Source organism: Manis javanica, chromosome 3 (assembly GCF_040802235.1).
Source record: "Manis javanica isolate MJ-LG chromosome 3, MJ_LKY, whole genome shotgun sequence".
NCBI classification, from domain to species: domain Eukaryota; kingdom Metazoa; phylum Chordata; class Mammalia; order Pholidota; family Manidae; genus Manis; species Manis javanica.
In genome coordinates, this window is record NC_133158.1 from 210,312,127 (window position 1) to 210,339,646 (window position 27,520).

General features: G+C 50.3%; 1 protein-coding gene across 11 annotated transcripts in view; it reads left to right on the plus strand.

The window, feature by feature from the left end:
- The window catches only part of PTK2B (protein tyrosine kinase 2 beta), a 122,650-nt gene that overhangs the window by 87,491 nt on the left and 7,639 nt on the right, over positions 1-27,520 (plus strand). For 9 of the 11 annotated variants that reach the window (XM_017655810.3, XM_037024538.2, XM_017655815.3 and 6 more), the window contains 22 exons: positions 7,163-7,341; positions 7,840-7,927; positions 9,039-9,118; positions 11,407-11,469; positions 11,560-11,614; positions 12,037-12,177; positions 12,543-12,617; positions 13,201-13,302; positions 14,021-14,138; positions 14,718-14,757; positions 15,200-15,246; positions 16,417-16,467; positions 16,943-17,040; positions 17,709-17,793; positions 18,029-18,129; positions 18,383-18,498; positions 18,617-18,717; positions 18,894-18,983; positions 19,839-20,043; positions 22,547-22,655; positions 23,874-23,939; positions 25,252-25,377. In XM_017655810.3, the coding sequence (XP_017511299.2) occupies positions 7,163-7,341; positions 7,840-7,927; positions 9,039-9,118; positions 11,407-11,469; positions 11,560-11,614; positions 12,037-12,177; positions 12,543-12,617; positions 13,201-13,302; positions 14,021-14,138; positions 14,718-14,757; positions 15,200-15,246; positions 16,417-16,467; positions 16,943-17,040; positions 17,709-17,793; positions 18,029-18,129; positions 18,383-18,498; positions 18,617-18,717; positions 18,894-18,983; positions 19,839-20,043; positions 22,547-22,655; positions 23,874-23,939; positions 25,252-25,377 (2,136 nt within the window). Of the gene's footprint in view, positions 1-128; positions 182-7,162; positions 7,342-7,839; positions 7,928-9,038; positions 9,119-11,406; positions 11,470-11,559; positions 11,615-12,036; positions 12,178-12,542; positions 12,618-13,200; positions 13,303-14,020; positions 14,139-14,717; positions 14,758-15,199; positions 15,247-16,416; positions 16,468-16,942; positions 17,041-17,708; positions 17,794-18,028; positions 18,130-18,382; positions 18,499-18,616; positions 18,718-18,893; positions 18,984-19,838; positions 20,044-22,546; positions 22,656-23,873; positions 23,940-25,251; positions 25,378-27,520 lie in introns of all 11 variants that reach the window. The other 2 variants (XM_073232721.1, XM_017655814.3) reach the window with 2 other exon arrangements.

Below are 27,520 nucleotides of genomic sequence, written 5' to 3' on the forward strand. Positions count from 1 at the left end.
CTGAATCCAGAGCCTCCACAGTGACAGCATATCTAACCTCGGTGTTTCTTCTTTTAAACCACGTCCCCCTACTCCGGGTCCCCCACAGTTTAAGCCACTGTCTTCCTCTGCTCCCACCCACTATGCAGAAGCTGTGAGTAAGAGCTTCCTCCGCGGTCGGCTCCCAACAGCGCCCAGCCGGGTGAGTTCGTCACAAGTAGTTGCTGGTGGTCTGGGTGCAGGGACCATTCTGCAGTTTCACAGGACTGGGCACAGGGCAGCAGGAGGGGGGCTGTGGCTCCGAGCTTGCCGTCCTGGGAAGGACACTCGAAACGGGGTTCACACCCTGGGTCTGGGTGACTCCAAAGTCTGTGCTCCTTCTTGTCACCTGGGGCCATCAGCCCTGCTTCTCCCCAGGTGCGCCTGAAGGATAGGCACACTGCCAGGCAGTTCTGACACAGTGCGATTCTGAGCCAGCACAGACTCCACGAGTCCCCCAAAAGACACCCCTCCCCAGGACCCTGCCGCCAGCTCTGGGGTTCCCAGACCACCCACACTTCTGACCCCAATTTTGGGATTCCCGCTATCCCCCCCAGATTTGGTAATTTGCTAGGATGACTCACAGAGATCAGGAAAGTGTTATACTGAGGATGAGAGTTTTACTGTAAAGAACACAAATTGGAACCAGCCAAAGAGACTCTTGAAGGACGAGAAGCTGCAAGGCCCTGCCTGGCCTGGCCAACATCTCGTCCGTTAATTCAGTACAGTTCCTCCACTTCGCATACAGCTGGGATCTCTCTCACGGAAGTCTCTCTTTCTCTTTTTGTTTTGAAATTATTTTAAACTTACAAAATTACAAGTGTAAAGACCAATACAAAGAATTCCCATACCCCTTACCCAAACCCCCCATAGTTAGTTCAAATACATATTCTTTGCCATATTTAGTACCTCTCTCTCTTCATAAACACACACAGTCACAAAGATATGTCCATTATCATTATTTTTTTCTGAATTATTTGAAAGGAATTTGCAGCTATATCACTCCATCACCCAAATACACCATGGCTTATTTCTCCCATACAAGGATACTCTCCTGTAGAACTATATTGCAACCATCGAAACCAGGAAGTCAAAAAAGCTATAACACTACAAAACACAGAATCCATCCAATGTCACCACTTGTCCCTACAATGTCTATTTTTCCTGTCTGCTCCAGGAACACAGTTGTTATGTCTCTGGTCCCCTCCAATCGGGGAGAATCCTCAGTCTGAAAGCACACAGGCCTTTTCAAGGATGTGGAGAGAAAGGAATACTTGTATACTGTTGGCGGAAATGTCTGTTGGTGCAGCCACTGTGGAAAACAGTGGTTCCTCAAAAAATTAAAAATAGAATTACCATATGATCCAGCAATTCTACTTCTGGATATTTAGCCAAAGAAAATAAACACTAGCTTGAAAAGATATCTGCACCTCCATGTTGGTAGCAGCATTATTTACAACAGCCAAGACATGGAAACAACTGAAGTGTCCATTGATAGATGAATGGATAAAGAAAATGTAGTACATATACACAACGGAATATTACTCAGCCATAAAAAAAAAAGGAAATCCTGCCATTTGCAACAATATGGATGGACCTACAGGGTATCGTGCTAAGTGAAATAAGCCAGTCAGAGAAAGACAAATATCATGTGATTTCACTTATATATGGAATCTAAAAACAAATAAATAAATCAAAACAAAACCGAGAAACCAAGCTCATAGATACAGAAGACTCATCAGTGGTTACCAGAGGGAGAGGGTGGGCAATAAGGGTGAAGGGGTTAACTTATACTTCCAGTTATAAGTAAATAAGTCATGGGGATGTAATGTACAGCCTGGTGATTGTAGTTAATAATTATATGTTGCATATTTGAAAATTGCTAAGAGATTAAATCTTAAATTTTCTCAACACAAGAAAAAAAGGTGCAAATATGTGAGGTGACGGATGGTAGCTAGACTTAACCACGGTGATCCCTTCCAGTATATAAAGATGTTGAATCATCATGTTGTACACCAGATACTAATATGGCATGTCAATTGTACATCAATTTTTTTAAAAAATGGTAACAGTTTAAAAAAGAAGTACATGCCTTTTATTCTATTGGTCTCTGGGGAGACCTTTCACCCTGGGTCTCATGGCTAGAGTCAGCCGTGGGCTCCTGGCAGGACTACATCATAAATGATGCTGTGCTTTCTCCATGCATCAAGGTGGGGAACCTTCTCCGTTTACCTGCTCCACGCTGATGGTGTTAACTTGATGACTCGGTCATCTGTGTTGGCCAGGTTTTCCTTTACATATGACTAGTGTCTGAGGGGCGATACACTGATACCGATATCCTATAGTCAATATCCTGTTCCTCATCAGCTCTCCACCCCAGAGCTGTGTCATCCATTGATGAATCATGCCTGAACCAACCAACACTGAGCTTGTTGCCAAATGGTATTTTTCTGTTTAAATCCTTTTTCTAGGCTTACTAGTTGGCATTCTCCTTGAAGGAAGAACACTCCCTTCAGCCCCATTTATTTATTTATCTATCTGTTTCTGATTCTGTTTTATTCAGCAGGAAGTAATTCATCCTAGCACTGTGTATGTTGATGTTCGGCTGTCCCAGACTTAGGCAGTGCCAGCCCCTTTAAGTTGCTCCTGTTTCCTGTTATTTTACGTATCCCCAATATGCTCCAAACACTTCCTTTTTTTTTTTCTAGCACAAAGAGATATTACAGGCTCATCTTATGTGTTCTTTGCCCCACCCTGGAATCAGCTGTTTCTCCAAGGAGCCCTAGATCTTCTCTCTTTCTTTCTATCCATAAACCGTGAGTTCTCACCCATACATCCAATTCCAGTCCCTCAGCTAAGGTCCTCTTGAGCCTTCCTCTCTCCATATTTTGAGTAATTTCTCCAACATTAATAAACCCATTTCCCTGGCCCTCAATATAGTTACCCCTTTGCTCAGGCCCCACGTGTGTAACCATCTCCCAGTGTATTCCCGCCGTCTCTGCCCAGACCCCACCTCCCCCTTAGGTCTGCCCCTGGCTTTGCCGCCACTGTCAGCCCCTCAGTCTCACTACTTTGATGCTGGCCAAAACACCACCTCCAAGGGAGGCAAGAAGAGAAAGAGAGAAAAAGGATAGAAGAGAAAGAAACCAGAGTTTTGTTTTGTTTCTCCAATCTTTGTTTCATGCAAAAGTGCCATTACCTACAATAGATTGCTGTGGTAAAATAATGCTAATGTTTTTTAAGTATTTACCTTGCACCAGGTTTTGTCCTAAGGAGTTTTATCTAATTTAATCCTCATAAAACTATTCAAAATCAGTACTCCATGTGATACATGAGAAAACTGAATCCAGAGAGTTTAACCGCGTTTCCCAAGGACGTCTAGCTGGGTGGTGGTGGGGAGATGGAGCGCTGCAGGAGTCTGACACCAGGGCTTTGTGCTTCTCTGTACTTGCTGCCCTATGGCTGGCTGGGACTTGAAGGCAGCTCTCTGCTCCCCAACCCTCTCCTATTTGTATAGAATACAGATGTACTCATTAAAATAGTATAGAGATTTCAAAAATGGTAGAATAGTCTGGCTGGACTCATCTTCCTGCAGATAATAATAAAAACCTAGACAGAATTAAAAAATGAATTATCCTGAAGTCACTGGAGAGTGACCACAGCAAGCAAAAACTAAAAGAGAATCTACTCCTGGGAGCTGAACTGCAAGGAATGAGATTTGCAGATTCGTGGCTTTTTTCCCAAGGACGCTTTCCAGTCTGGGAGAGGCTGAAAAGGCAGAAAGCTGCAGCCTTATTGACTTGAGGTGTCAGAGGATACAATTTGAGTCAGGCAGAGCAGCCATAAGATTGGGGGAAATACTAGAAAGGAGGGAACCACAGAAGGAGTGAGCCCTAAAATAAAAAATTAATTTAAAATTTTTACAAATTTACAGCAGCATTAAAATACATAAAACTACTTCAGAATAAACTTAACAAAAGACCTACAAAACCTGAATACTGAAAGCTACAAAACTGTGCTGAGAGAAATTAAAGAAGAGCAAAATAAGTGGAGAGATATATCACCTTTGAGAACTGGAAGGCTCAGTGCTGTTAAGATGTCAATCCTCCCCCACTAAACTACAGATTCAACATAATCTCAAACATGATTCAGCAGACATTTTAAATAGGAAGTGACAAGGTGATTCAAACACATACATGGAAACTCAGAGAACTAGATTAGCACAGTAGTCTTGGGGGGGAAGTGGTGGAAGGCTTACGCTATTTGACTTCAGGATCTCCTCGAAAGCTACAGTAATTGGCCTAGTATAGAAAAGGTAAGAGACCAGAAGTGAGAGCCCAGAAACAGACCGAAATGTACATGGTCAAGTGAGTTTGACAAATGCAGCAAAACGATTCAATTGGACAATGAAAGTCAACAACCAGTGCTGAACAACCATTGATTGTTGTGGAAAAAATAAAAGGACTCTGACCCCTACCTCACACCGCATGCAAAAACGAATTCCCAATGGATCACAGACCTAAAAGGAAAAGTTAAAACTGTAAAGCTTATAAAAGAAAACAAGAGAATATCTTCATGATTTGGAGGCAGGCAAAAGTTTCTTAGGCAGGATGCAGAAAGCACTAACCATGAAAGAAAATTCTGCTAAACTAGATTTTATCAAAAGACTGATAAGGAAATGAATAATAGGCACAGTACAGACCTGAAGAAAATATTCATAAGATATTACAGAGTACTTTTATCTAGAGTGTATAAGGATCTCCTACAACTCAATCATAAAAAGACAACACAGAAAGTGGGCAAAAGATTTGAACAAATACTTCACAAAAGAAGACACATAACCAGCCAAAAAGCAGATGAAAACATGTTCAGTATCATTAGTCAGCAAGAGATGCAAATTAAAAGCACAGTGAGATACTATATATACCCACTAAAATGACTAATGTGAAAAAGATTTATATTAACACTAAATGTTCGTGAGGATGTGGTGTAATTCATGTCTCATATATCACAGAAGAAACATAAAATGGCATAATCTTGGCAGTGTCTTATAAAGTTAAACATGCATCTCTGACCCAGAAATTCCATCCCCAGGTATTTACCCAAAGGAATGCTAACATGCACACAAAAAGACCTGTACACTAATGTTCATAGTGATCTTATCTAGAGTAGCCTAAAATGAGAACTAGCCCACGTCTCTAGCAACAGGGAATGAATAATAAAAATTCAATGATTCCTTTTACATCTAGTTCTAGAACAAGCAATACTGAATAAAAGTGGAAGAAAAAAATGGTTGCCCCATGAGGGTTAGCAGAGAAGGGATCCCAGAGAACTTTCTAGGGGCCTGGAAAAATTCAGTACCTTAATAAGTATGTGCATTACACAGGTGTATTCATGTGTCAAAATCATATAGCTAAAACTTGTGCATTTTAATGTATATACATTTTCCCTTAAAAGAACTGTAGAACATAGTAACTGCTGAGTGATAGTCGGGGTGTAGATGGTGTCATGGATGAAGCAAGAATGGCAGAGGGTTGGTGATCCTTGAAGTTGGGTGATCATGTACCCGTAGGTTTATTACACTATTCCTTTGACTTCTGTTTACCTTGTATATTCCAATAATTACAGGGGCCCTGGCCTGGTGGAAATCAGACCCAGGCCAGGAAAGTTTCAGCTGGGGCAGAGAAAGCTCTAAGTTTACAGACACCAGAGGCCGGGATTCTGGGTGGGCCTCAGGAGTGACATGGCGGATCCAGATAATGTAGCAGGATGACCTCATGCGCAAAGCAGTACAGAGAGTCAGGGGAGGAGAAGAGGGGGAAAATAATGACAAAATGGTCAGTGTCACAGCCTTACACTCACCTCTGGTCTGTGTCCCTCTCACTGCAGGTGACATTGAGCACAGCCTTCTTCCCCATCCCAAGCCCCAGTTCTGATTCCTGCATGGATTTGTTACAACTGCTACCGTGTACATTCTGTGCCTCAGTTTCCCCATCTACTTCTCAGAACAATAGTTGAACTGCTCCGATAGGCATTTGCTTTCTTAATAGGAAAGGGATTTTTCAGGCTGAGGATTTTGGCTTCACAACTCCATGGAGTTGGAGAGGGCTGGCAGGAGGTGGAGCTGGCCCAGCGATTTTGGTGCCCATGCCGATGAGTAATTTGTTCCTTCAAAGCAGTACTATTTACATGTTAGTTTGACATTTTATCAGGAAAATGATAAAAGTTTTTAAATTTTCCTTTGGAGGTACTCTCTGCTCCTTCCATGATGGGCTCCATTCACCACTTATACACAGAATCATGTGAGCAAACTAGAACCAGTGTGATTTCGGAACGAGCTAGGACTCTGTGTTCATCTCACTCTGTAGATGAGCCTCAGAGAGCTGCCATTTGGCCTCCTCTTAATCCAGTCCTGGCTCCTGGCAGGAGCTATGGCATCAGGCTGTGGGGCAGGAAGACGTCTGGTCAGCAAGAAAGCAGAAATAAGGAGGGCACCTGATTTCCGGCCAACCCTCTATTTCCTGTGGCCATGCTTCTTGTGCGGGAACTGTGCCCCTTAGTCCCTGCGTGTGAGTCCTGTCCTTCTCTCTTGCCCAGCTCCACAGTCCCACATAGCAGCTTGGACCCAGGGTTCCAAAGCCCAGCTTAATTCCATGGGCTGCGCAACCCACATCAGTTTCCTCATCAGCTGAATGGGGATGTAACACCTACTTCACCGTGTTGTATGGAGTCAATGAAATAACGTACACAAAGCGCCCAGCAGTGCCTACTGCAGATGCTCAGGGATGCTGGCTAAACTGGTAACCATTCAGTGGGGGCTTTTTACAGGATGGATGCTCAGTAATTATGAACTCCTTTGGTTGAATAGGATATGCACAGAATCTGTGCTGTTTTCCTCATTGCATTTTATCCTTCACTTATGCTCTCTCCTGTCAGTTCCTTTAATCTTTGTCCCATTTTGACAATTTGTTCATTCATCAGATAGAGCCCACTGTGTGCCAAGTCTGACACTAAATACTAGAGAGTCAGACGTGAACAGAGCATTAAGATGGAATCCTGCCCTGGAGAGTCACTCTGGGGCTGCATGAGGGCTGTTGAGGGGCAGAAGGGACTCCCCCAAGTCTTGTCCCTCTGTCCTCCACAGGAGGTCATCGCCTCCATCCTGCTGAGCGGGCGGATCGGGCCCAACATCCAGCTGGCTGAGTGCTATGGGCTGAGGCTAAAGCACATGAAGTCAGATGAGATCCACTGGCTGCACCCGCAGATGACGCTGGGTGAGGTGCAGGACAAGTACGAGTGTCTCCACATGGAAGCCGAGTGGAGGTAGGAGAGGCGCCCTGGGCTCTCAAACAGGGGGAGATGAGTGTGGAGTGGGGGGTCCCGGAGGGTGGCAGTGTCTTTCCTTGGAGCACTTCCCAACCTCTGAGAATCTTCTAGAACATCTGAGTGGCATTTTTGGCTTAGTCCTGCAACATCCAGTGCATATATCTGCCAAGACGTACCGTGGGCTCGCAGCCCATCCACATTCCAGGGTGGATGTCTGGGAACCTCCGCCAGCAGGATCCTGTTGGCTATAGAGGGTGGAGAGCCAGGTCAAGGGCTGGTCCGTGAGCCTAAGGAAGGCAGCCGCTGGGACGGGGAGGAGACAGAGCGGCAGGAGTAGTGCCGACCGAGGCCTGCTGGCCACCCCCTGTCCTCCATCGTCCTCCACCCAACCAAAGAGGAGGGAACGGAGAAACAAGTCCTGAGTGGGAGGCTGTAAGCCCCACAGGGAGCCCCTTGCATCACCCGTTTCCCTGTGTCAACAATGTCCTGTTCCAGGTATGACCTTCAAATCCGCTACCTGCCAGAGGACTTCCTGGAAAGCCTAAAGGAAGACAGGACCACACTGCTCTATTTTTATCAACAGGTAAAAGTACTTTATCCTCCGGTCCCCATTACCATAGGTAAGAGGGAAATCACAGCCCAGATTTCAGAGGTCCCAGTCCAGGACACTTCTCTGGGAAATTCCCTAGTCCGTGGTCAGTGGTCCAACCCTTTTTCTGTCGCAGCTGCCTAAGGGCTGGCCAACCCCTCCCCCTAGGCACCCTCCTCTTGGGCTTTCCGGTTGTACTGCCCAGGAGACCTGGCTGGCAGAGGAGGTCCAAAGGGGAGGTGAGATTCTTAGCACACAGGCTCTGGTTTCTAGCCCAGCTCTGCCACATAATAACCTGGTATCCTTGGGGTCTTAATTACCTGCATGAAGCTGTTTCTTCTTTTATCAAACAGAGATAATAATAACAATACCTACTTTATGTGGTTGTTGTGAGGACCAAATGATGCCATTAGCAGTGTGCCCACTCGCTGAAGAAAAAAATCTGACTGATAGCACTTGCCAGTTTTCATGGTGTAAATACTCCCACCATGGCCTATTTCAAGCTACCAGTATGATATCAACCAGTTCACAAAATTTCTAAAGATTTAATAACTGGCTTTCATGAGCTGTTTGGAGCTGCTCCAGCATACCCTGGACTATTGTGCATGTAAAGTGCCCAGCGCTGAGGAAATGTGAGCTGCTATCAGCGTTTTCCGCCTTTACTCCCTCCTATATAGCTCTCCTGGTTTGCTGGAGACCAAGCCAGGCTTTTCTTGTACAGTGGATGACATCTGTCACTACTTATCAAAAAGCTTTGGATAAATTACTGAGTCCTCCCCAAATCCCAGTTTGCTTATCTCCAAAATGTGGAGTGAAGGAAGGGAACCTGAACTTCCCACCTCATGGAGCCATGGGAGAACATTTCTGAAAACACTTCAAAACTGCAAAGTCCTTGGCCTGTGGGGACATGATCACCCCTACCCAGTGCTCTAGAGGGGGGCAGAGGGTGAACCTACTCCCCTGCTCTTTAAGTCCTGCTATACATTTGTGCATGGGACAGTTCAGGGTGGTGGGGTGGTGTTCAAGGCACCCACATCTCCCGGGGCCTCTGCAGGGAAATGGGGAATAGGGTGTGAGTCTCAGCCCTGGCCTTTCTCCCCACCAGCTCCGGAATGACTACATGCAACGCTATGCCAGCAAGGTCAGCGAGGGCATGGCCCTGCAGCTGGGCTGCCTAGAGCTCAGGTTTGTAGCCCCCAGGCCCCTCCAGGGAGGGTACCTGCCCCTCCCCTCCTGGGCTGCACTCTTGGCTGGCTCAGACTTTCCTCCAGGGTGGGAAGAAAGAGTGGGTGTGTGAGAGCTGAAGGGGGCAAGTGGTGGCCAACAGTTATGGTAAGGCCCTGAGGTGCTCCCTCTCTGGTCCATGGAAAAGAAGCACCAGCCCCTTCTCTGGCTCGCGCCCCCCTTTGGCTGCCACTGTTCTTGCCTCCAGGCTGCCTGCCTCTTCCATCTACCTGCCCTTCAAGTGATGCAGTAGGGCGACATCTCCCAGAACTTAGTAGGCAAGGTTTGGGGATATGTTTGAATGTTGGGATTTCCATCTGTGTCATTCACTGCTATGTCCCCGACTCCAGTAGGTGCTAACAGATATGTACAGAATTAGCAAATCATCCAAGACGCCCCCAAACTTACAGGATTTGGGAGGTGACAGGTGTGTCTACAATTGATCAGAATACAAAGTAGAATGAAGTATATGCCAAACAGACATACCTATAGGGACCATCCATCCTGCCTGGGGGCATCGGGAAGAGAGGATTTGAACTGCTGCAGAAAGCAGGACAAAGATGCCACGGGTAGATAATGGCAGGTGGTGCTGGTGGGTAGGGTGCACTTTGGGCTCAGGGATCCCTGGAAGGAAAGGAGTAGGTGTGAAGAGTCGGGTATGAGCTTGGGAGGTACACGAGCTGATGGTGCAAGACTTTGGATGGCAGTCTGAGCAGGAAGCCTTATTTGTTTCCAATGACTGAGACGGAGGTGCCTAATCACCTCTGGTTAAGAGCCATGGAACTAATTGCCTGCAAATACATGACCACTAAGAAAGGGACTAAATGTAGTCCCATAGCTCCAGGGTAGTGAGGACAAAAAATCTGCATTATGATGGTTTGACTAACCTTGCTGCCTTAATTTTTTTTCAAGTATGAAAGGCAATACCTGTTCGATCTGGAACATTTGAAACATGCAGGAAAGGGAGAAAAAAAAGACAGCTAAAATCACCTAGATTTCCATTAATCAGAGATAACTTCATTAAAGAGGTAGACCCAGTCTGATTTTTTCAATGCATTTTTTTCCCTAAAACTGAGGCCATATTTGTTAAAGTATAACTACTTATCTTGCTTGACAACATATTCAGAAACACCATTTATTAAAAAGTGTTAAGGATATAATGTTATTTTTTTTTAACTGGGGATTTATTCCATGATTTCATGCTTTAGATATTCTTCCCAACCCCATGATTTGGGAATATTTCCCTGGATTTTATCCTAGTTTTAAAATGATTTTGTTTTTTACATTTATTCTTTCAACCCATCTAGAATAAATATTTGAAGTGTGAGATGAGGCTCTAGCCTTACTATTTTCTAGCCGTAGCGAGTTGTCTAAATTCGTTGCTTTTGAATTATAAGTTACCTGCCTCTCTCTGCTTATAGTATCAGTAACACAAAACTGTTCCCAGGTGTATATAATGGGCTAAAGGAACACTGAGTGACTCTAGTGTAAGATCGAGAGTGGGACAGTGTCCGCAACAGGCAAAGAAATGACTAGACATGGTGATCCAGGCTGGAAAGGGGGGATGACACACATGAGGACATTGCCTATTTGGTCTCCACTTAAGTAGCAATTGCTACAGATAAATGAAATATAAAGACTCTATCCAGACGTACATTTTAAGGGGAAATGGGACTTAATATATATTAAAAATTAGTGCATAATTTTTATATGTATTATATAAAATACATTCCTGGTGGTATGGATTGCTTTTATTTTCTTCTGTTCTATAAGTTCTCAAGTTTTCATAGAAGCTATATTTAATAATTATTAAAAGAAGATACCAACATACACATATATATTTCAGAGACAGACAGAGGACAGATGAAACCATAAAGGGGACCCGAGCCTGGAGGTAGAAGTGGGTGTCCTTAGCCAGCGGCTTGAGCTTGGGCTGCCTTGGGTCACTTGCTTTTAGAGGCCACAGGTGAATTCCCCCACCTTCCTCCTTTGCCCAAAACTCAGCAGTCCGAGGTCTGAGCCCCCCAAAGCACAGGGCTGGAGTCTTCTAGGAATGAAATCTGTGGGTATTCCTTCTCTTCATGGTTTTTTAAATACTGAATTTTTTGACTCTTCTAACCTCTGCCTCCCAATGACTCCTACACCTGGCAAGGGAGGGGGGCTTCCAGGCCAACATGTGGACATGGGGTATCCAGCTCTGGGGGCCTGGTTCTCCCGCCATCAGCCTCTCCATGACTCTGTCTCTCCAGGAGGTTCTTCAAGGACATGCCTCACAATGCACTTGACAAAAAGTCCAACTTCGAGCTCTTGGAGTAAGTTCTGGGCTGGCCCCGCTTCTCCTCCCTTCCCGTCTTGTGGCCCTACTTACCCCCTACTTACCCCCTGCTTTCTTACTCTTTCAGGAAGGAAGTGGGGCTGGACCTGTTTTTCCCAAAGCAGATGCAGGAAAACCTAAAGGTGAGGGGCCCAGAAAGACTTGCTTTGTGACGGCCTCAGAACTAGAGCCACAGGGACTGGGCTGGGGATCCTCAGGGCGCCAGGGTGCTTGTGCTGCTTGGGCCGTCTGGACACAGGGCCACTAGAAACATCCACGCACCCCTTCTGTGGCTGGCAACCAGGGAACTTGGCTCTAGTTCCACACTGGAGACCAGTTAGCTTTGTGGCCTGTGGATGCCCCCTCCCCGGCCCCCCTCCCAGGGCTCTGGGGAGCCTCTCTGGAGACAGGATGCATGTGCTGCAGGTGGCAGGTCGCTGCTGCTCCCGGGACAGAGGCCCCAGATGTGCTGCAGCAGCAGGAGGACTTTCAGTGAGACCCTGAAGGACGGAATCAGAGCTCAGGGGAGTGGAGCCCTGCTCACCACCGACTCCCCCCCTCTCAGCCCAAGCAGTTCCGGAAGATGATCCAGCAGACGTTCCAGCAGTACGCCTCGCTCAGGGAGGAGGAGTGCGTCATGAAGTTCTTCAACACCCTTGCGGGCTTTGCCAACATCGACCAGGAGACCTATCGCTGCGAACTCATTGTAATCACGTGCCCTCTTTATTCTCTCTCCGACCTGAATTGCAGGCCCTCAGGAAATGGGGCCATGAGGCTGACCTGGGGGGCCAGGGAAGGATGGTGTTTGCTTATAGGTTCTCGAGCAGCAGGGCCCCATGCTATTCCCTTAAATGCAGCTGACCTTAGGCTACTTGCCTGGGGACAGGAACTGGAGAGTCAGCTCTGAGCAGACCAGGGGGGCTGGATGTTGGGAGGCGGGTAACCTATATGGCAGGGTTTAGGGCCCAGGGGCAGTGGCTCGTGTCTACCTTAGTGAGCTTTTTCTCCAGATTTCTGAAATATGGGGAGGGCAGAGCTGGGGCAACAGTCCCCTCTCTCCTTTTATTCCAGCAAGGTTGGAACATTACTGTGGACCTGGTCATCGGCCCAAAAGGCATCCGCCAGTTGACAAGTCAAGATGCAAAGGTAGAGAGAGACTGGGGTGGAGGGCCGCCCAGCCCCAGCTGAGCCTTCTGCCTCTCTCTCTGCCTCTTACCCTGTCCTGGCCATCAGGTCTTTCTACCCCATTGCTGAGAACAGAGAGCCCCAGGCACCAGTAGCTGCGGAGAGAGTGTTGAGATAGGAGCCTGGGGCAGGTAGTTCTTTACTCTCCTGTGACCGTCCCCTGCCCAGAGGCAGAGGACAGGAATGGCTCGGGAGGGAGGTGAAGAGGGAAGGTCACTATTCTTGCTCTTCTCACTCAAATGATAGAGTGGCCCTTTCAGTGGCAGTTGGAGCAATCATTCCCCTGGAAGTCAGAAGGTCTGGGTCCAGTTCCAGCTCTATCACCAGCTTGGCACACGGCCTTGAGCAAGTCCTAGCTCTCTCCAGCCTCCCTTCTCTTCTGAAAAGTGAGAGGCTTAAACTAGACGATCTTTCCAGCCTTAATAGTCTCTGATTGCCTCTTTGCCCCCACAAGAGACTCTCAGTTCTTCCTCGCAGCGCCCCCTCCCGTGCGGCCTGACCCCAAGAGTGGGATGGTCTGAAGGGCCCCCTTCCTTCCCCACAGCCCACCTGCCTGGCCGAGTTCAAGCAGATCAAGTCCATCAGGTGCCTCCCACTGGAGGAAGGCCAGGCAGTCCTGCAGCTGGGCATCGAAGGCGCCCCCCAGGTGAGCATCTCCAGGCAGCTGGAAGCTCTGAAACAAGAGGCAGCTGTAGGTCGGGAGCGTCTGCGCAGGGCAGCCCAGCCAGGACGGGAAGGAGGCCAAGGCTTCCCTGGGTTCTGGGATCTTGTGAAGAAAACTGCACCTAGTTCTTAAGCAGAATACCAGGATGACAATAAATTTTAAGACAAATTTAAGTCAGGAAGCAAAGCTGTTTTAAAAAATGCCTAGAAAGAAGTTGTGGGAGTTCTTAGGGTGGGTAAAGTTGACCAGAAATCAAGGTACAAATCAGAGGTCTGATTCTGAGCAAAGCAAGTGAATAATGACTCGGAATGAAGACCTCAGGAACCCGGGGCTCTTTGTGGACAGAAGAATCAGAGAGACAGCAGACTCTCCATGTCCCCTTCCATCCGCTGTCCCCTCCCTCTTCCCTTAGTTTCAGCGCTTACCTCCTGAGCACCCACTAGGTACAAGGCATTATGCTCTGCACGGGGGGACCAACATGTCAGACCGGACCTGCCCTTGCTGGAGTGGGGGATGGTTTTGGGAGGGACGACACGCGCGCCCCCTGGTGGCCCTGGGGAGGCACGCTGAGTCCCAGGAGTCGCCCGGCCCATCCCAGGCAGGAAGGGTGGCCCGGCCCTGCCCCTGCCCCTGTCCAGTACGCTGCTTCTCCCCCAGCCCCCCAGTGGGGTCTCATCTTTGGCTGCTCTCTTCTCTGCAGTCTTTGTCCATCAAAACCTCCTCTCTGGCAGAGGCCGAGAACATGGCTGACCTCGTGGACGGTTACTGCCGGCTGCAGGGGGAGCACAAAGGCTCTCTCATCATTCATCCCAAGAAAGGTGCGTTTCCACCTAAAGGTGAAGTGGCTCAAGGCGCAGACGGTGGCACAAGCCCCCAGAGGTGGAGTGGGAGGAGGGACACCCCTGATCAGCATGTGAAAGAAGAGGCTTTGGAAGCGCTGAGAGGTGCTTGCCCAACCCAGCCAGACCTCGGGGTCCCACTGTGGGTCTCAGCAGCAGGCCTGGCCCCGTCCATCCATCCGTCCATCCGCCCTGCCAGCCAAGGGCAACATGGGGGCTGGCTTCTGGAAGAGAGGGTTTGAGTCCAGGGAAGGTCAAAGCTTTTGCTAGAACATGGCTGGTCCTTCTGTTTGTATGTGTTTGTTTTGGGATGGGGTCAGGAAGCAGGGGAATGGTCTGAACATAGGCATGGTGGCAGGGGCAAGCCTGAGAATTTCTCTTACAAAGAGGATTCCAGTTCAGGCCGGAGGCCTCCCCAGCTTCCATGCTGACTTCAGGAGAACACAGTGAGGCTGGGAGGGCGGCCCCTCGGGTCGGCTCACAGGAGCAGTGAGGCCAGCTGCTCACCAGGACCCTGTGTGCCTGGCTCCAGCTGCCCCTCTTCCTCCCCCTCCCCAGATGGTGAGAAGCGGAACAGCCTGCCCCAGATCCCTGTGCTGTGAGTACAGTCCAAAGGCAGGCGCAGGCCCTGCACTCACCTGTGTCTTCCTGGGAGAAGGCAGAGCAAACAGAGCCTGCACCCCATGGCCTCTGGTTTCCGGGCCCAGGGGAGGACGCTGAAACCCAACATTTCACAAGTGGTGGGGTTTTGCCAGTAAAGTTTGCTCAGTAAATTCTTGCAGGGATGTTCCTCTGTCTTAATGCCCCCTGGCATCACCTTAGTGGGGACTGCTGCTGTCTGCTCCCCCCTTACCCCTGGTGGCCTGGGCCCTCTCCCACGCCGTGGCCATTAGAATAGGCTGTTCTCTGCAGCCAGGGGGCGCAGGCTGGCCGGCTCTCCAGGTCGGGTGGGTGGGAGAGCAGGAAGCGAGGCTGCTCTGGGGAAGCATTGCCAGGCTCCGGGCTCACCTGGCCCCCTGCCCTGTCTTCAACTCCTACAGAAACCTGGAGGCCCAGCGGCCCCTCTTCTCAGAAAGCAGCAGCATAGGTAAGCCTGCCATCTGCTATCCCCTGCCTGCTCCTGAGCCCCTCTGTCTGCTCTGTGACACTGTCAAGGAGTCCCTCAGAATCGCAGGAAAACAAACTTCCTCTATGACTTCTCAACGATGACTTAAAATACCATTAAACGTACCAGCTAACATGTTGTGATCAGTTAGTGCATGGCACTGTGTTTCTCTTAATCGTCTTGGGCTGCTGTAACAATACACCACAGTATTGGGGCTTAAACAGTGGACATTTATTTCTCACCATTCTGAGACTGGAAGCCCAGGGTCCAGGTGCCAGGATAGTCAGAGCCTGGTTCAGATAGCCACCTTCCCTATTCCCTCCCTTGGGGACAGATGGAGAGCTCCAGTCTCCTCCTCTTCCTGTAAGGACACTCATGGCGTTGTGGTGACTCCACCCTCACGACCTCCTCTGACATCATCACCTCCAAAGGCTCACCTCCTGACAGCACCGCACTGGCGGGCCAAGACTTCGACATGTGCATCTGGGCAGGGGGCACACAAACTTTCAATCCATAGCAGTGCTAAATACATAACAGGTGAAAGATAAATTCTAGCCGAAATAAGCAGGCAAAGAGAGGTAACAAAGGGCCAGGAGATTTATTTGAATGCCCCCGGGCGAGGTTCCATGGCCTGGCTGTCACAGGCCAGGGGAGTCACGCGAAAGTAGACAGGCAGCGAGTTTTTAAAGAAGGTAGGCGGAGGCAGAGCTTAGATTTACAGCGGGGCCAGGACTGGCTAGCCTAAGGCACATTTTTCAGGTTGGGAGGGGGCAGCAGCCGGGGACTTTGGCACGTCATCAGTGTCTGACGTGCTCACCCCCCCCCAGTGCCTTCAACCTTACAACAGGCATTATTTTATTCAATCTTTATCACATTCCTCAGACACATTCATTTATAGAAATAAATAAATTAATACTAATTTACATTGCCCTAAATAATGCAGTTGAGAGAAACAAGCAAGAATTCAAGCGGGGTACCCTAGGCCCTGTCCACTCTGAAACTGGGGTGGGAAGCTCAGTTCTCACGGCCCACCACCGTCCCAATGATGTCAGCCGTGGTACCTGGCCTGGCATGTGGGAGCACACACCTGGCTCCTGGTGGTGCTGCTGAGGTCACCTTGCCCGTGGAATGTCATTCTTTCTGTCATTTCAGAATCGGACATCTATGCAGAGATTCCTGATGAGACCCTGCGAAGGCCAGGAGGTAGATATGTGACCCCACCATGTCCCCCACAGCCAGGGCCCTGGGAAGCTACATTGTGGGAACCAGCATGACGCCATGGGGGGCCTTTCTTTCCTTCCTTCTATGTGTTCCTCTAACAGGGACAAACCTGCGTGAGGCACTTTTGATTTGAAAGCCAGATCATTCTTTTGTCCCCACACTACTGACCTTTTGTGTGCCTGTGGCACGTGTGGGGATCCTGAGAGCATGGACACAGGACCCAGTTCTCAGAGGGGCAGGGCAATGGCTCTTCCCCAGGCCTGAGACACAGGGCCTTCCAGACCCCTTTTGCCAACCAAGTCCCCAGATGTGGCTGTGGTATTGTTGGGGGTCTGGTAACGTGCGGACAGGATTGGGGATTGAGGCAGAGCCTGGCATCAGGGCCTACAGATCCTCAGATTCCAGGGGTGGCTGCTATTTCTGTGCTCAGGGACTGTCTGTCCTCTCTACCCTGCAGGCCCACACTATGGCATCGCTCGGGAAGATGTGGTTCTGAATCGAATTCTTGGTGAAGGCTTTTTCGGGGAGGTCTATGAAGGTGTCTACACCAATCATGTGAGTTCTAGACTCTTCCCAAGTACTCCTCTTCTGCTTTCCTATGGGGTGACAGAGGAGCTCAAATGTTCTCGGGCTGGAGGCAAGGGCTGTGATGGGCAGACCTTTGAAATCCCCAGGGCGTGATGGAAACAAGTCACTTCCAAGAAGGATAGCGATCCCAGGGAGGGAGGTAGAGGCAAATGTGAGGAAGGGTGACTGGCCTGGAGAGGATGGGGACAGTGGGGTGAAATGCAGCTCCAAGAAGGAGAGCAGGACCTCAGGCAGGGGCTGAGGGAGCAGGCCAGGCCTGGGGCATGGGCGGAGCGGGCGGAAAGGGGCAGTGAAGTGTGAAGCCAGCACTAGAGAGAGCGCCGTGTCTGACGACGGCCTGGCCACATGCTCCGCACACCCTGCCAACTGAGCAGAGCGTGGCCCCAGCCCTGGTGTCCTCGGCTAACAGCCAGGGCCTGAGTCTTCTGATCTGAAAGTCCTTCCGGTCTTAACATGCTCTGATCAAGAAGAAAGGGTGGGGTGGGGAGTGGGGCAGGAAGGGGGTGGCATGTGCTGTGCAGAGACCCAGGGGCCCAGATGTCACCGTTTTCCCAGGACTGGCCATCCGGCCTGCGGGAAGACCTTGGTAACACCAGGGTCTTTGTTCTGAGCACTAGACTGGCCTCTCTTTGCAGAAAGGAGAGACAATTAACGTGGCTGTGAAGACCTGCAAGAAAGACTGCACGCTGGACAACAAGGAGAAGTTCATGAGCGAGGCAGGTGGGTGCCCCCCGAGGCACGACAGGGCCCGACGAGCTGGGAAAGCCTCCTGCGGCTGCACAGACCTCCAAGGAGGAGAGGGAACTGGGGTCAGGAAGCAGGGCTGTGAACCAGCCTGGGGCCCACACTGGGAGGAGGGGTTTCATTCTCCATTTCTCCCGGTTGGGACGGTAAAGTGTGTTTCTCGTGTGGGACCTTAGAGCCACTGGGCGGGTCCCTCTGCCCCCACTTTCAGTGATCATGAGGAATCTCGACCACCCGCATATTGTGAAGCTGATTGGCATCATTGAGGAGGAGCCCACCTGGATCATCATGGAACTGTATCCCTACGGGGAGGTGAGCCAGCGCCCAGCGATGACAGCTAGGCAGCCGGGCAGGGCCTCCGGGCGGGCTGCATTCATATAGAGGGGCCTTAGCGCCCAGTCTCCTGCCTCCCCTACTCAGCTGAAACATCCCAGAGACTGTTTGTAAAGGAAATTGCCAGACCTCCCTGCCAGCCTGGGTTTGCCCCCCCGCAGGGAACTGCCTGACTCCCCGGCTCCACGCTGAGCCTGTGCGTAGCCCTGATGGCCCCTTCCCCCTCCTGCAGCTCGGCCACTACCTGGAGCGGAACAAGAACTCCCTGAAGGTGCTCACCCTCGTCCTGTATGCGCTGCAGATTTGCAAAGCCATGGCCTACCTGGAGAGCATCAACTGTGTCCACAGGTAGGGCTGCGGCAGAGCACGGCTGTGGAGTTCCACCGGCGGCATTGAGACCCCAGCTTTGGTCCCGCCCAGTGTGACAACGCCGGACTACACGTCTGTCTTCCCATCCTTCTTCTAGGGACATCGCTGTCCGAAATGTCCTGGTGGCCTCTGCTGAGTGTGTGAAGCTGGGGGACTTTGGCCTTTCCCGGTACATTGAGGATGAGGAGTATTACAAAGGTGAGGGGCCTCTGGCCTCTGCTTTGTCTCTGGGGGTCCTGAAGTCAAAAGCCCCAAAAAGAAACTACAGTTGTGCAAACCCAGGCCAAGGGTCTCTGGATAATAGGCTGTCTTTCTGGGTAACTCGGAATCTTTCTCCCTAAAACTTCTCTCTGAACCCCTCTGCCCACCCGAAGCCTCTGTGACCCGTCTCCCCATCAAGTGGATGTCACCTGAGTCCATTAACTTCCGCCGCTTCACGACAGCCAGCGACGTCTGGATGTTTGGTGAGCAGGGTTTCGGGAGGGTGTGGAACAGGGCTCTGGTGCTCACCTGTAACTAGGTGGGGAGGCGTGCAGGCGGCTGGGGTCCGGACCCTGCCGCTGGGTTGAAGGGTTCTGTTTTGCTGTGGCCACTGAGAAGTCCCAGAAGGGGGAGGCAGTTGTGGGTAGAGGGTGATGTGGGCTGAGAGCCAGCCTGGGCGGTCTGGTTTACTCTTCCTGGAAAAGGCTCCTGAGACGAGCATGTCCAGCACTGGGACAAACATAGGGACACCTTGGAGGGGGTCTTTCCAGGTGAACTCAGGCTGTTCCGAGAAGGAGGGACGAGGGGCAGGGAGAACAAACCAGCTGATCATCGGACAGCCCCTTACAGAGCCCACAGCCCGGTAGACCTCCCACTCACTTGTCCACAGCCCTCCAGGGCAAACCTCATTATTAGTATTCCCATTTTCCTGATAAGAACACTGAAGCTTGGCGAATCTGGGACTTGCCTGAGACCACATAGGCAGCTAGCATGGGCATGAGGCTTAGGGCCCCAGTGTTCTGATAGAGGTTTGACTCCCTCCCGAGAGAAGGCACCCGTGGTCCCAACAATGTGCTTTTGACTGCCCCCTCCCCATCCTGCAGACGTGTGTGTGTAGAAGGGGCAGCAGTTCACTTACAGATGCAGATGACTGTCCCTTAGGGGACCGCCACGGTGGGAAAGACCCCAGGGAGGCTAGGCGGGAGGCAAGGGGGCACAGGAAGGTCCCTGGCGGGGACTGCAAGCTGAGTACCGCAGTTGTCCCTGGGAGCGTGGCCTGGCCTCTCCAGCACGAGTCCCCTCGGCGCGGGTGCTGAGCCCCCTCCTCCTGTCCTCAGCCGTGTGCGTGTGGGAGATCCTGAGCTTTGGCAAGCAGCCCTTCTTCTGGCTGGAGAACAAGGATGTCATCGGGGTGCTCGAGAAGGGGGACCGGCTACCCAAGCCCGACCTCTGCCCACCTGTCCTCTACACCCTCATGACACGCTGCTGGGACTATGACCCCAGTGAGCGGCCTCGCTTCACTGAGCTCGTGTGCAACCTCAGGTGAGCGTGGAGCAGGGTGGGGCCCCCAGGGAGCTGGTTCCCTAAATGAAATGCAGTCACGTTCTTGTTCCCACCTTACAGATGAGGGGATTCAGGCTCAGGGTGGGCGGTTCACCCAAGGCAGTTGACAGGTGGGGCTGGGACTCACACCAGGCCCTCCCCTCCGACCAGCACTGAGCCCCGTGTCCAGGGGGAACCCTCCGGTTCTCCCCAAGAGGCGCAGTGCCCCGCACGTGTTACAGAGGCTGGGTACCTGTCAGGACAGGAGTTTGAGAGCACCAGGTAGTCAGAGATGAGCTCAGACTCAGTGGGCCTGGGGGAGCCTCACTACCTCAGCACCCCCAGCCCTGAGACGAGGGCATTGCTCCTGGGATGTGCTCAGAAAATGTCTTTTAGGTTTGACCCAAAGACTGCACCAGACTTTCCCTGAAGGGCCTGTGCTCGTTGCAGAGGTTTGGGGCACCCCTTACAGGTGTCCACCTGGGGCCTGGGATCTGCTTTCCCATGTGCCTCTCCTCTGCCTTTGATTGTTCTTCTCAGCAAGCAGGGACGAGAGTGCTTTTTGACCGTTAAGACATGACACAGGGGTCACCTCTCCTTCTGCAGCACTGGTGGCCCAAGGGTCTGATCCTTCCCAGGGCCCAGGAGCCATTCCTGTCTGGGTGCTGAGGGGCCCCTGGTGAGCGGGCTGTCAGATCCTTTTTAGAGGATTCCCCTGCTTCCTTGGTGGGCTTCCTGCATCAGCGGCTCCTTGGGTGGTCTGACTTTTGGGGCATCCTTTAGGGCAGAGGTCTGCAAACTTCTTCTGTAAAGGGCCAGATAGTAATTATTTTGCTCTTTGCAAGCCCATATGGTCTCTGTTGAAAGTACCCAACTCTGCCTCCATAACTTGAAAGCAGCCAGAGACAGTACATAAATGAGTGGGTACAGTGGGGTTTCAATAAGACTCTTCTTGTGGACATGGTGATAGGAATTTCATGTAGTGTTCAAGTCATGCAATGTCTTCTTTTTATTTTTTTTCAATATTTAAAAAATATAAAAACCATTCTCAGTTTGGAGGCCATACAAAAATATGAGGGGGGCTGAATTTGGCCCAGCCACAGTTCTTTGACCCCTGCTTTAGGGAATCTGTTGCTTAGTGAACTTGAAAAACACTGTGACTTTAAAGGATGTCTCAACATGTTGGCATTTCTTTTAGAAAACAGCCCCTGGCAGCTGCCATGGGGAGGCACCTGGAGAATGCAGGACCACCTGGCCTGCGGCGGGGATGGCACTGCTTGTACGTAGGGCGGGGCTCCACACAGTGGGCAAGACCTCCAGCATTTGAAGGCCTCTCTGTTTCTGTCTATCCCTGCATTGACACTCCAGATTGATTCTAGACTCATCTGTTGGTGCTTCATAAGGGAGGTTTGAGAAGCCAAGGCATTCCAGGAGAAAAGGATCTGAAAGGCACAGCTGAGAGGACCAAATCTCTGGGGCAATGGGGGCGGTGGGGGAGTGGGCTTAACTCATTCTGGGGGCTTGAGGGCCATGGTGAGCAGTGACAAGGTACTCCATCCCCGGGCCGTGAGGCCCGCTCCATGGGAGGACCTGCTCCGGACCCACCACGGATGGGATTAGGAACAGTCTTTCCTGTTTTGACAGGAAGGATACCTAAAGACCCCAGGGACCTCAAGCCAGTGCCTGACAGTTCTCCATTAAGAGTTAAAAAGGGTTTGATGAGTGTTTCTCAGTCTTTGGGGGATAAGAAAGGCCCTTTCAATGTCAGATTTTTAAAAATTTTCCATGTGATAATAGTTATATAATGAAGTTTTTATTACATACGGAGTATAATGCATATACATTTGAAAATACAGTACCAAATAGTGTATATTCAGTAGTTTCAGGAGTACATAATACTTGGTTACAGACACTGCTTGGTGCACATATGAACATGGGGATTCGGTGAGCCCCCGCAGTCATCCCAGAGTCCTCTAGGGTCTGTGATTCCCAAGTGGGGAACCACTGGATTGGGTAAGAAAGGCAAGGTGCGTGCACATAGCTCACCTGGAAGGGACTCCATAGCCTTTCCTGTTATCAGGAATATGTTGGTGGGACATCTAGTGAAAAACAGGAGATAGAACACAGGCCTTGGCCATGAAGTTGGCTGGAATATCGGGAATCTCCATACAGGATTGTGCCAGTAGCCCACACAGCCTTGCAAGGGGCATGGCAGGTGGGCTGGAGACATTCTCCCCTGCCTGGTTGGATTGGCTCCCCAAGGACTTTTTCCTACCACGGATTAGTTCCTGTGACCCTCCCAACATCAGTGTGGGGGTGGCCTCAGGGCCTGTAACCCAGCCTGTCTCAGAGGGGTCTCCCCAGGCCACTCTGCAGGGGAGCTGGAAATGGCATTCAGCAGCCCTCGTCCGGGCCTCTCCAGGCTTCAGTGGAGTGCAGAGAGGGGCCCCAGGAGCATCTTTGACCTTGCTTCTCTCTCCGTATTTGACCTGACTCCTTGCAGTGACATTTATCAGATGGAGAAGGACATTGCTATAGAGCAGGAGAGGAATGCTCGCTACCGAACCCCCAAAATCTTGGAGCCCATAGTCTTCCAGGAACCCCCACCTAAGGTAAGCTAAGCCGCGGACTCGTCAATCCATGAGTCACAGCAGCCTTGGGTCCCCATGTGGCGCACACCCAGCCTGACCTACTAACTCCTTCACGGTACAGGCAGGAAGCACCCCTGTAGTCCTCTCAGCCCCTCAAACCGTCCATCAGCACGGAACTCAGTCCCCACCACATCGGCACACTGGCTGGTGGGATCTGAGGCGGCAAGGTAGCAGGCACCTTGTCGGGCAGCTGAGGCAGGGAATCACCTAGGAACACTCCCATCAGAGGCTGCACCACCTTTCTTTCTGGTGTTTTTTTAGGGGCACGTTAGATCCCCCTAAGGTCACATGAGTGGGGAGTGTTCTTGGGTGCATAGGTCCAGCCTCCGGGTCTGTACCCCCCAGGGCACCTCTGGGCTCCAGAGCCAGTGCCCGGCCACCCTCACGTTAGGGACTATGCCTCTCTTGGTCTGCCGTGGCTGCCGTAACAGATACCAGACTGGGTGCTTACACAACAGATAGCATGGAGGCTGGGAAGTCCGAGATTAAGGCGCCGGTAGATTCGGTGTCTGGTGAGAGCTGTGGCTTGCCGGCATTTGCCTTCTTCCTGTGTCCTCACACAGCAGCGCAAGCAAGAGCTCTGGTGTCTGCTCTTCTTCTAAGGACACCAGTTTCATCCTGGGGTCCCCCTCAGGAGCTCATCTAGTTCCCTACCATAGGCCCCACCTCCGAGTACCATCACACTGGGGGTGGGGCTTCAGCATATGAATCTGGGGGCACAGACAGCCAGCCCAGGACAAAGCCCTGTCCGGCCTCCCCGTATGTCCCCTTTCCTGGCACGCCCCACCCCTCACCTTGTTGGGCCCAGCTCTGTTTCGCCTCCTCCATGCAGCCCCTGAGCCCTCCCTGACCTGCCCTCTGAATGTCTGCGGCTCTCCACTGCTGCTGTGGCAGGGTGCTCCCACACATAGGGCAGCCCCACACCCAGAGACCTGTAACCACCTGAGTAGCGACGGCCCCACGAGGGCAGACAGGCTGGCCTGTTTGTATGGTCCCTTCACGCAGCACGTAATGGGTATTCACCAAGTGCACACAAATGATTTGATGGTAACTGTGCCCCTCATCTTCCCTTCATTCTGGACAAGCCTGACCTGTCACCAACCTGATATTTCCCAAGGGAAGCTATGCTCCCTTCAGGAAAGAGGCACGGATTGACTCATCTCTATGTTTTCTCTCCAGCCCAGCCGGCCCAAATATGGACCCCCTCCACAAACCAACCTTCTGGCCCCCAAGCTGCAGTTCCAGGTAAATATGTAGCCAGAGGGCTGGGGAAATTCAGAGCCACTCCTCACCTTCTAGAAATTCCATCCCACTGAGTAGTCCCATTACCTAAGTAGCAATCGCAGTCCCTGCTTGGGAAATGGAGATGGCCTGCATCAGCTCTTCTTTGGTACGCAGAGGAGAATTTGAACTCAGAGTGTCCAGAGATCAGAAGACTCGAAATGCAGTTCCACCAGGCTGCCTGCCCTCAGCTAAGACATGCCTTAAGTCCGTCCATCTGCCCATAGTGCTTGCTGCTCCCTGTGTCTGCCTACAGCCACCTCTCCATGCCCAAGGCCCTCCTGGCCTCCTGCCTTGAGCAGAACCTGTTGAGAAAGAATCCCAGCCAGTTGGGGACCGTTGATGTTTTCCCCAGAGAATGTAGTTGATTCCTAGAATTCCCCACAGAGGAGGCCCTGACCAGAACCTAGGTGGCCAGTCAAGAGAGAGCAGAGCTCCACCTGAGCTTAACTTCCATCTCTATCATTACCAACTGCAGGATCGTCCCAAGCCTCAGTGCTTGTCTCAGACTGTCTCTGTCTCTGTCTCTGTCCTGTGTCTCTCTCTTGCATCTCAGTCATAGGGAGCTCAGGCCCCTCCCTTTTCTTCCCTTACATCCCTCAGCTGGTAGTTGCTGCTCAATAATGGAGCATCTCAACCAACAGAAACAATGTTTGTTTATTTGGCGCTCCTTACAGAAGGGTGGTGTCCCATGGTCATATATTTCTCAAGGAAACTCCCCAGGTGCGAAAATAAGGCCAACCAAGAACACACGAATCCTCATCATGTGAAGAAAAAACTGTGATGCATAAGATAGAAACAATATCCCTAAAAAGAAACATACCATTTTTGTGATGTTTAAATGACTATATATATGTATGTATATATGCATATACATATCTGTGAGCTAATCATATCTGTCAGTTTGTAATGTGACTATGAAATAGAACTCTTTTTTGAAAAGTCCTAAAGGAGGAAACATGTACTCAATAGCTCAGTAACGGGTGTGGACTCCATCATATGCAGAGCATGGTGATAGACGGCTGTTAGGGGAACGAGGCCACGGTGACTGTGCTGCTTCCAGCCAAGAGCTGTGTCTGTTGCTCCACCATGTCTCCCAAATGGCCAATGTAATGCCCATGCCATGTTCTTTATTAGAACTTGCGCTCCGAGAGAGCAAGTCCTGCTCTCCCATGGTGCTCACGTGTCATTTCTTTGTGCTCTTGTTTGTAGCAGCTAATTGTCCACCTTCTTGCCTTGTCTCTGTGCCTGGTGCTCCTTTGCTTCTCCTGAATAGGTCCCCGAGGGCCTGTGTGCCAGCTCACCTACGCTCACCAGCCCTATGGAGTACCCATCTCCTGTAAACTCGCTGCACACCCCACCTCTCCACCGGCACAATGTCTTCAAGCGCCACAGCATGCGGGTAAGAGGGCTCTGCATGCTGGGTCGCAGCCTAGACCAAGGAGGCTGCTGGAGGGAGGTGCCTGGGACACCAGGAACCCCACATCCTCAGGCCCAGGAGGTGCCCTTCTGCTTCAGTGCATCAATCAGGCCACCAAGGGGCTCTGTTACTCCCTCTCCTTTGCAAACATGTTAGAGGTGTGAGCCGAGCTAGGCTCTGCTGCTGAGGACACCAGCTAGATCCAGACCTGCCCCCACCCATACTCTGGTTTTGTGGTGAATGATGTAAAATCTCTCCTTTCCTAAGCCCTGCGGGTGGTGTGGGGTCTCGTGGGCAGAGCATAGCAAAGTCTGATGGTGCCAGAGAACAAAAGATCCTGGGGGCTCCACCCCACTCTGCCCTTCCTGTCTGATTGCTCTGGTTGCTAAATCTCTCCTCAGTCAAAGGAAAGGCTTCCTCATGGCTGTGCTCCTGCTGCTTTTGCAAGGTTGCTGCTGTGTGAGGAGTGTTGGGGAGCCGGTGTGGGGCTAAGCCACCCTCCCCGTCACCTCTGTTGTCTAATGAGGCCCTGAGTACTTCATGGACTAGCTTCAGACTGTCAAACCTTGTGAAAAAGAAAAAGCACTTTTGATCAGAACCAGATACCCACTTGTTATGTGTCACCACCTATCTTTTCTTCAACATAGTCCCTGTGGTCAGTTGCCATAAACACTTGATTTGTTTTCCTGAGCTGAATCTTGACATGTGGTAAAGCAGACTAAAACCCTTAATATTTTTGCTTTGACTCTGTATAGATGCATGGTATTGCAGGCTCAGTACACACTCTAAAAATTTTTATAGAAACTGCCTGTTTGTTACATTTCAAAATTGTAAATGGTCCAAAAGATTTTGAAAATATAAGAAAGCATGTTTCTAAATTCTGTATCTTTATTCCTAATTTAGTTAAATTTTGAAATGTGTTAAGCTATCTAGAATTCTAGGCAGCAAGATCTATTGTGGTATAAATTTTCCACTGACCTAACTCGTTTTTCTCTTTTATATTAATTTAACGAATCTATATCTTTACTGAACAATAATAAAACTGCGTTTTTAGGCATGCACTGTAATTTAGGTAGTATTCAGTTCCTCCACCCTCCTACGCTTGACTCTGTTTGTAATTGAGTTTTAACGAGCTTTGTTTTAAAAGTGTCCTTTTAGAAAGAAGCTATTTTGCACGTTTGAGAGGCAGCACTGCCTTTGTCTAATCCCTGCTTCACCATAAGGTCCCTGTGCAGTTCCATAAAGACAGACTGTGCAGCAGGGAAAAGGACCTTTTGTGTCAGGGATTTAGTCGTACTTGCCATAAGGAAAGTCTGTCTGAAAGAACATAATGAGCATTTCTTTACATAAATGAAAAGAAGTTAAAAATATAAACTCTATTTTATGGTATGCATCGGAAACACTGAGAAAACCTTTTCCAGGTAGAACGCTGGAAAAGTGTAATAGGCCCCCCTGCAGAGCACTTGAAAGCATTTAACAGAAATCAGAGATGTTTTTCCTACAGAAACAGTTTTTCTACTGACTGACTCTATTTTCTGACTCATCTGGGAATCTGTGGGATTCCACACCAGAGTCAGGAAGGCAGCAACCTCCTCTTAAAGATCTTATGATTGAGATTTAAAATAACAGTAAATTCCATTAACAGTATCTTTCACTGCAGGGGGTCAGGGGCGGGTGGGGGGGTGGATTTCAGAAAACACAGGAACAGATCTTCTAATACATGTTAAAATATTTAAGGTAGTGCTCAGGCCTGGGCATATGAGAGAACTGAACGGAGGCGTCTTCTTTTAGCGCTTCAGTACACGGTGTTGTCTGGAGTCTGGCAAGTCCCCCTACTGATATTCAGTCTTCCTCGGTCCTTACATCGGCTTCTTAACTCTACCGTCGGGATGCTTGACTGAGTTCCCGCCTGCCACTACTTGTCAGCAGCTTGGCAGAGCCATACTATTATGTTTGCGGTTGTTCACGCTGAACTGGGGAGATTTGTAGCCTTAAAACTTCCTCATTTTGGAGCATCAGCCTCAGTGAAATAAATATTTATGTTAACCAATTCTATGATTATAAAATGTTCTTACATTCTGAAGTTTGTTATAATAAGGTCTAGCTCGGCAGCTCTCCACTGAGG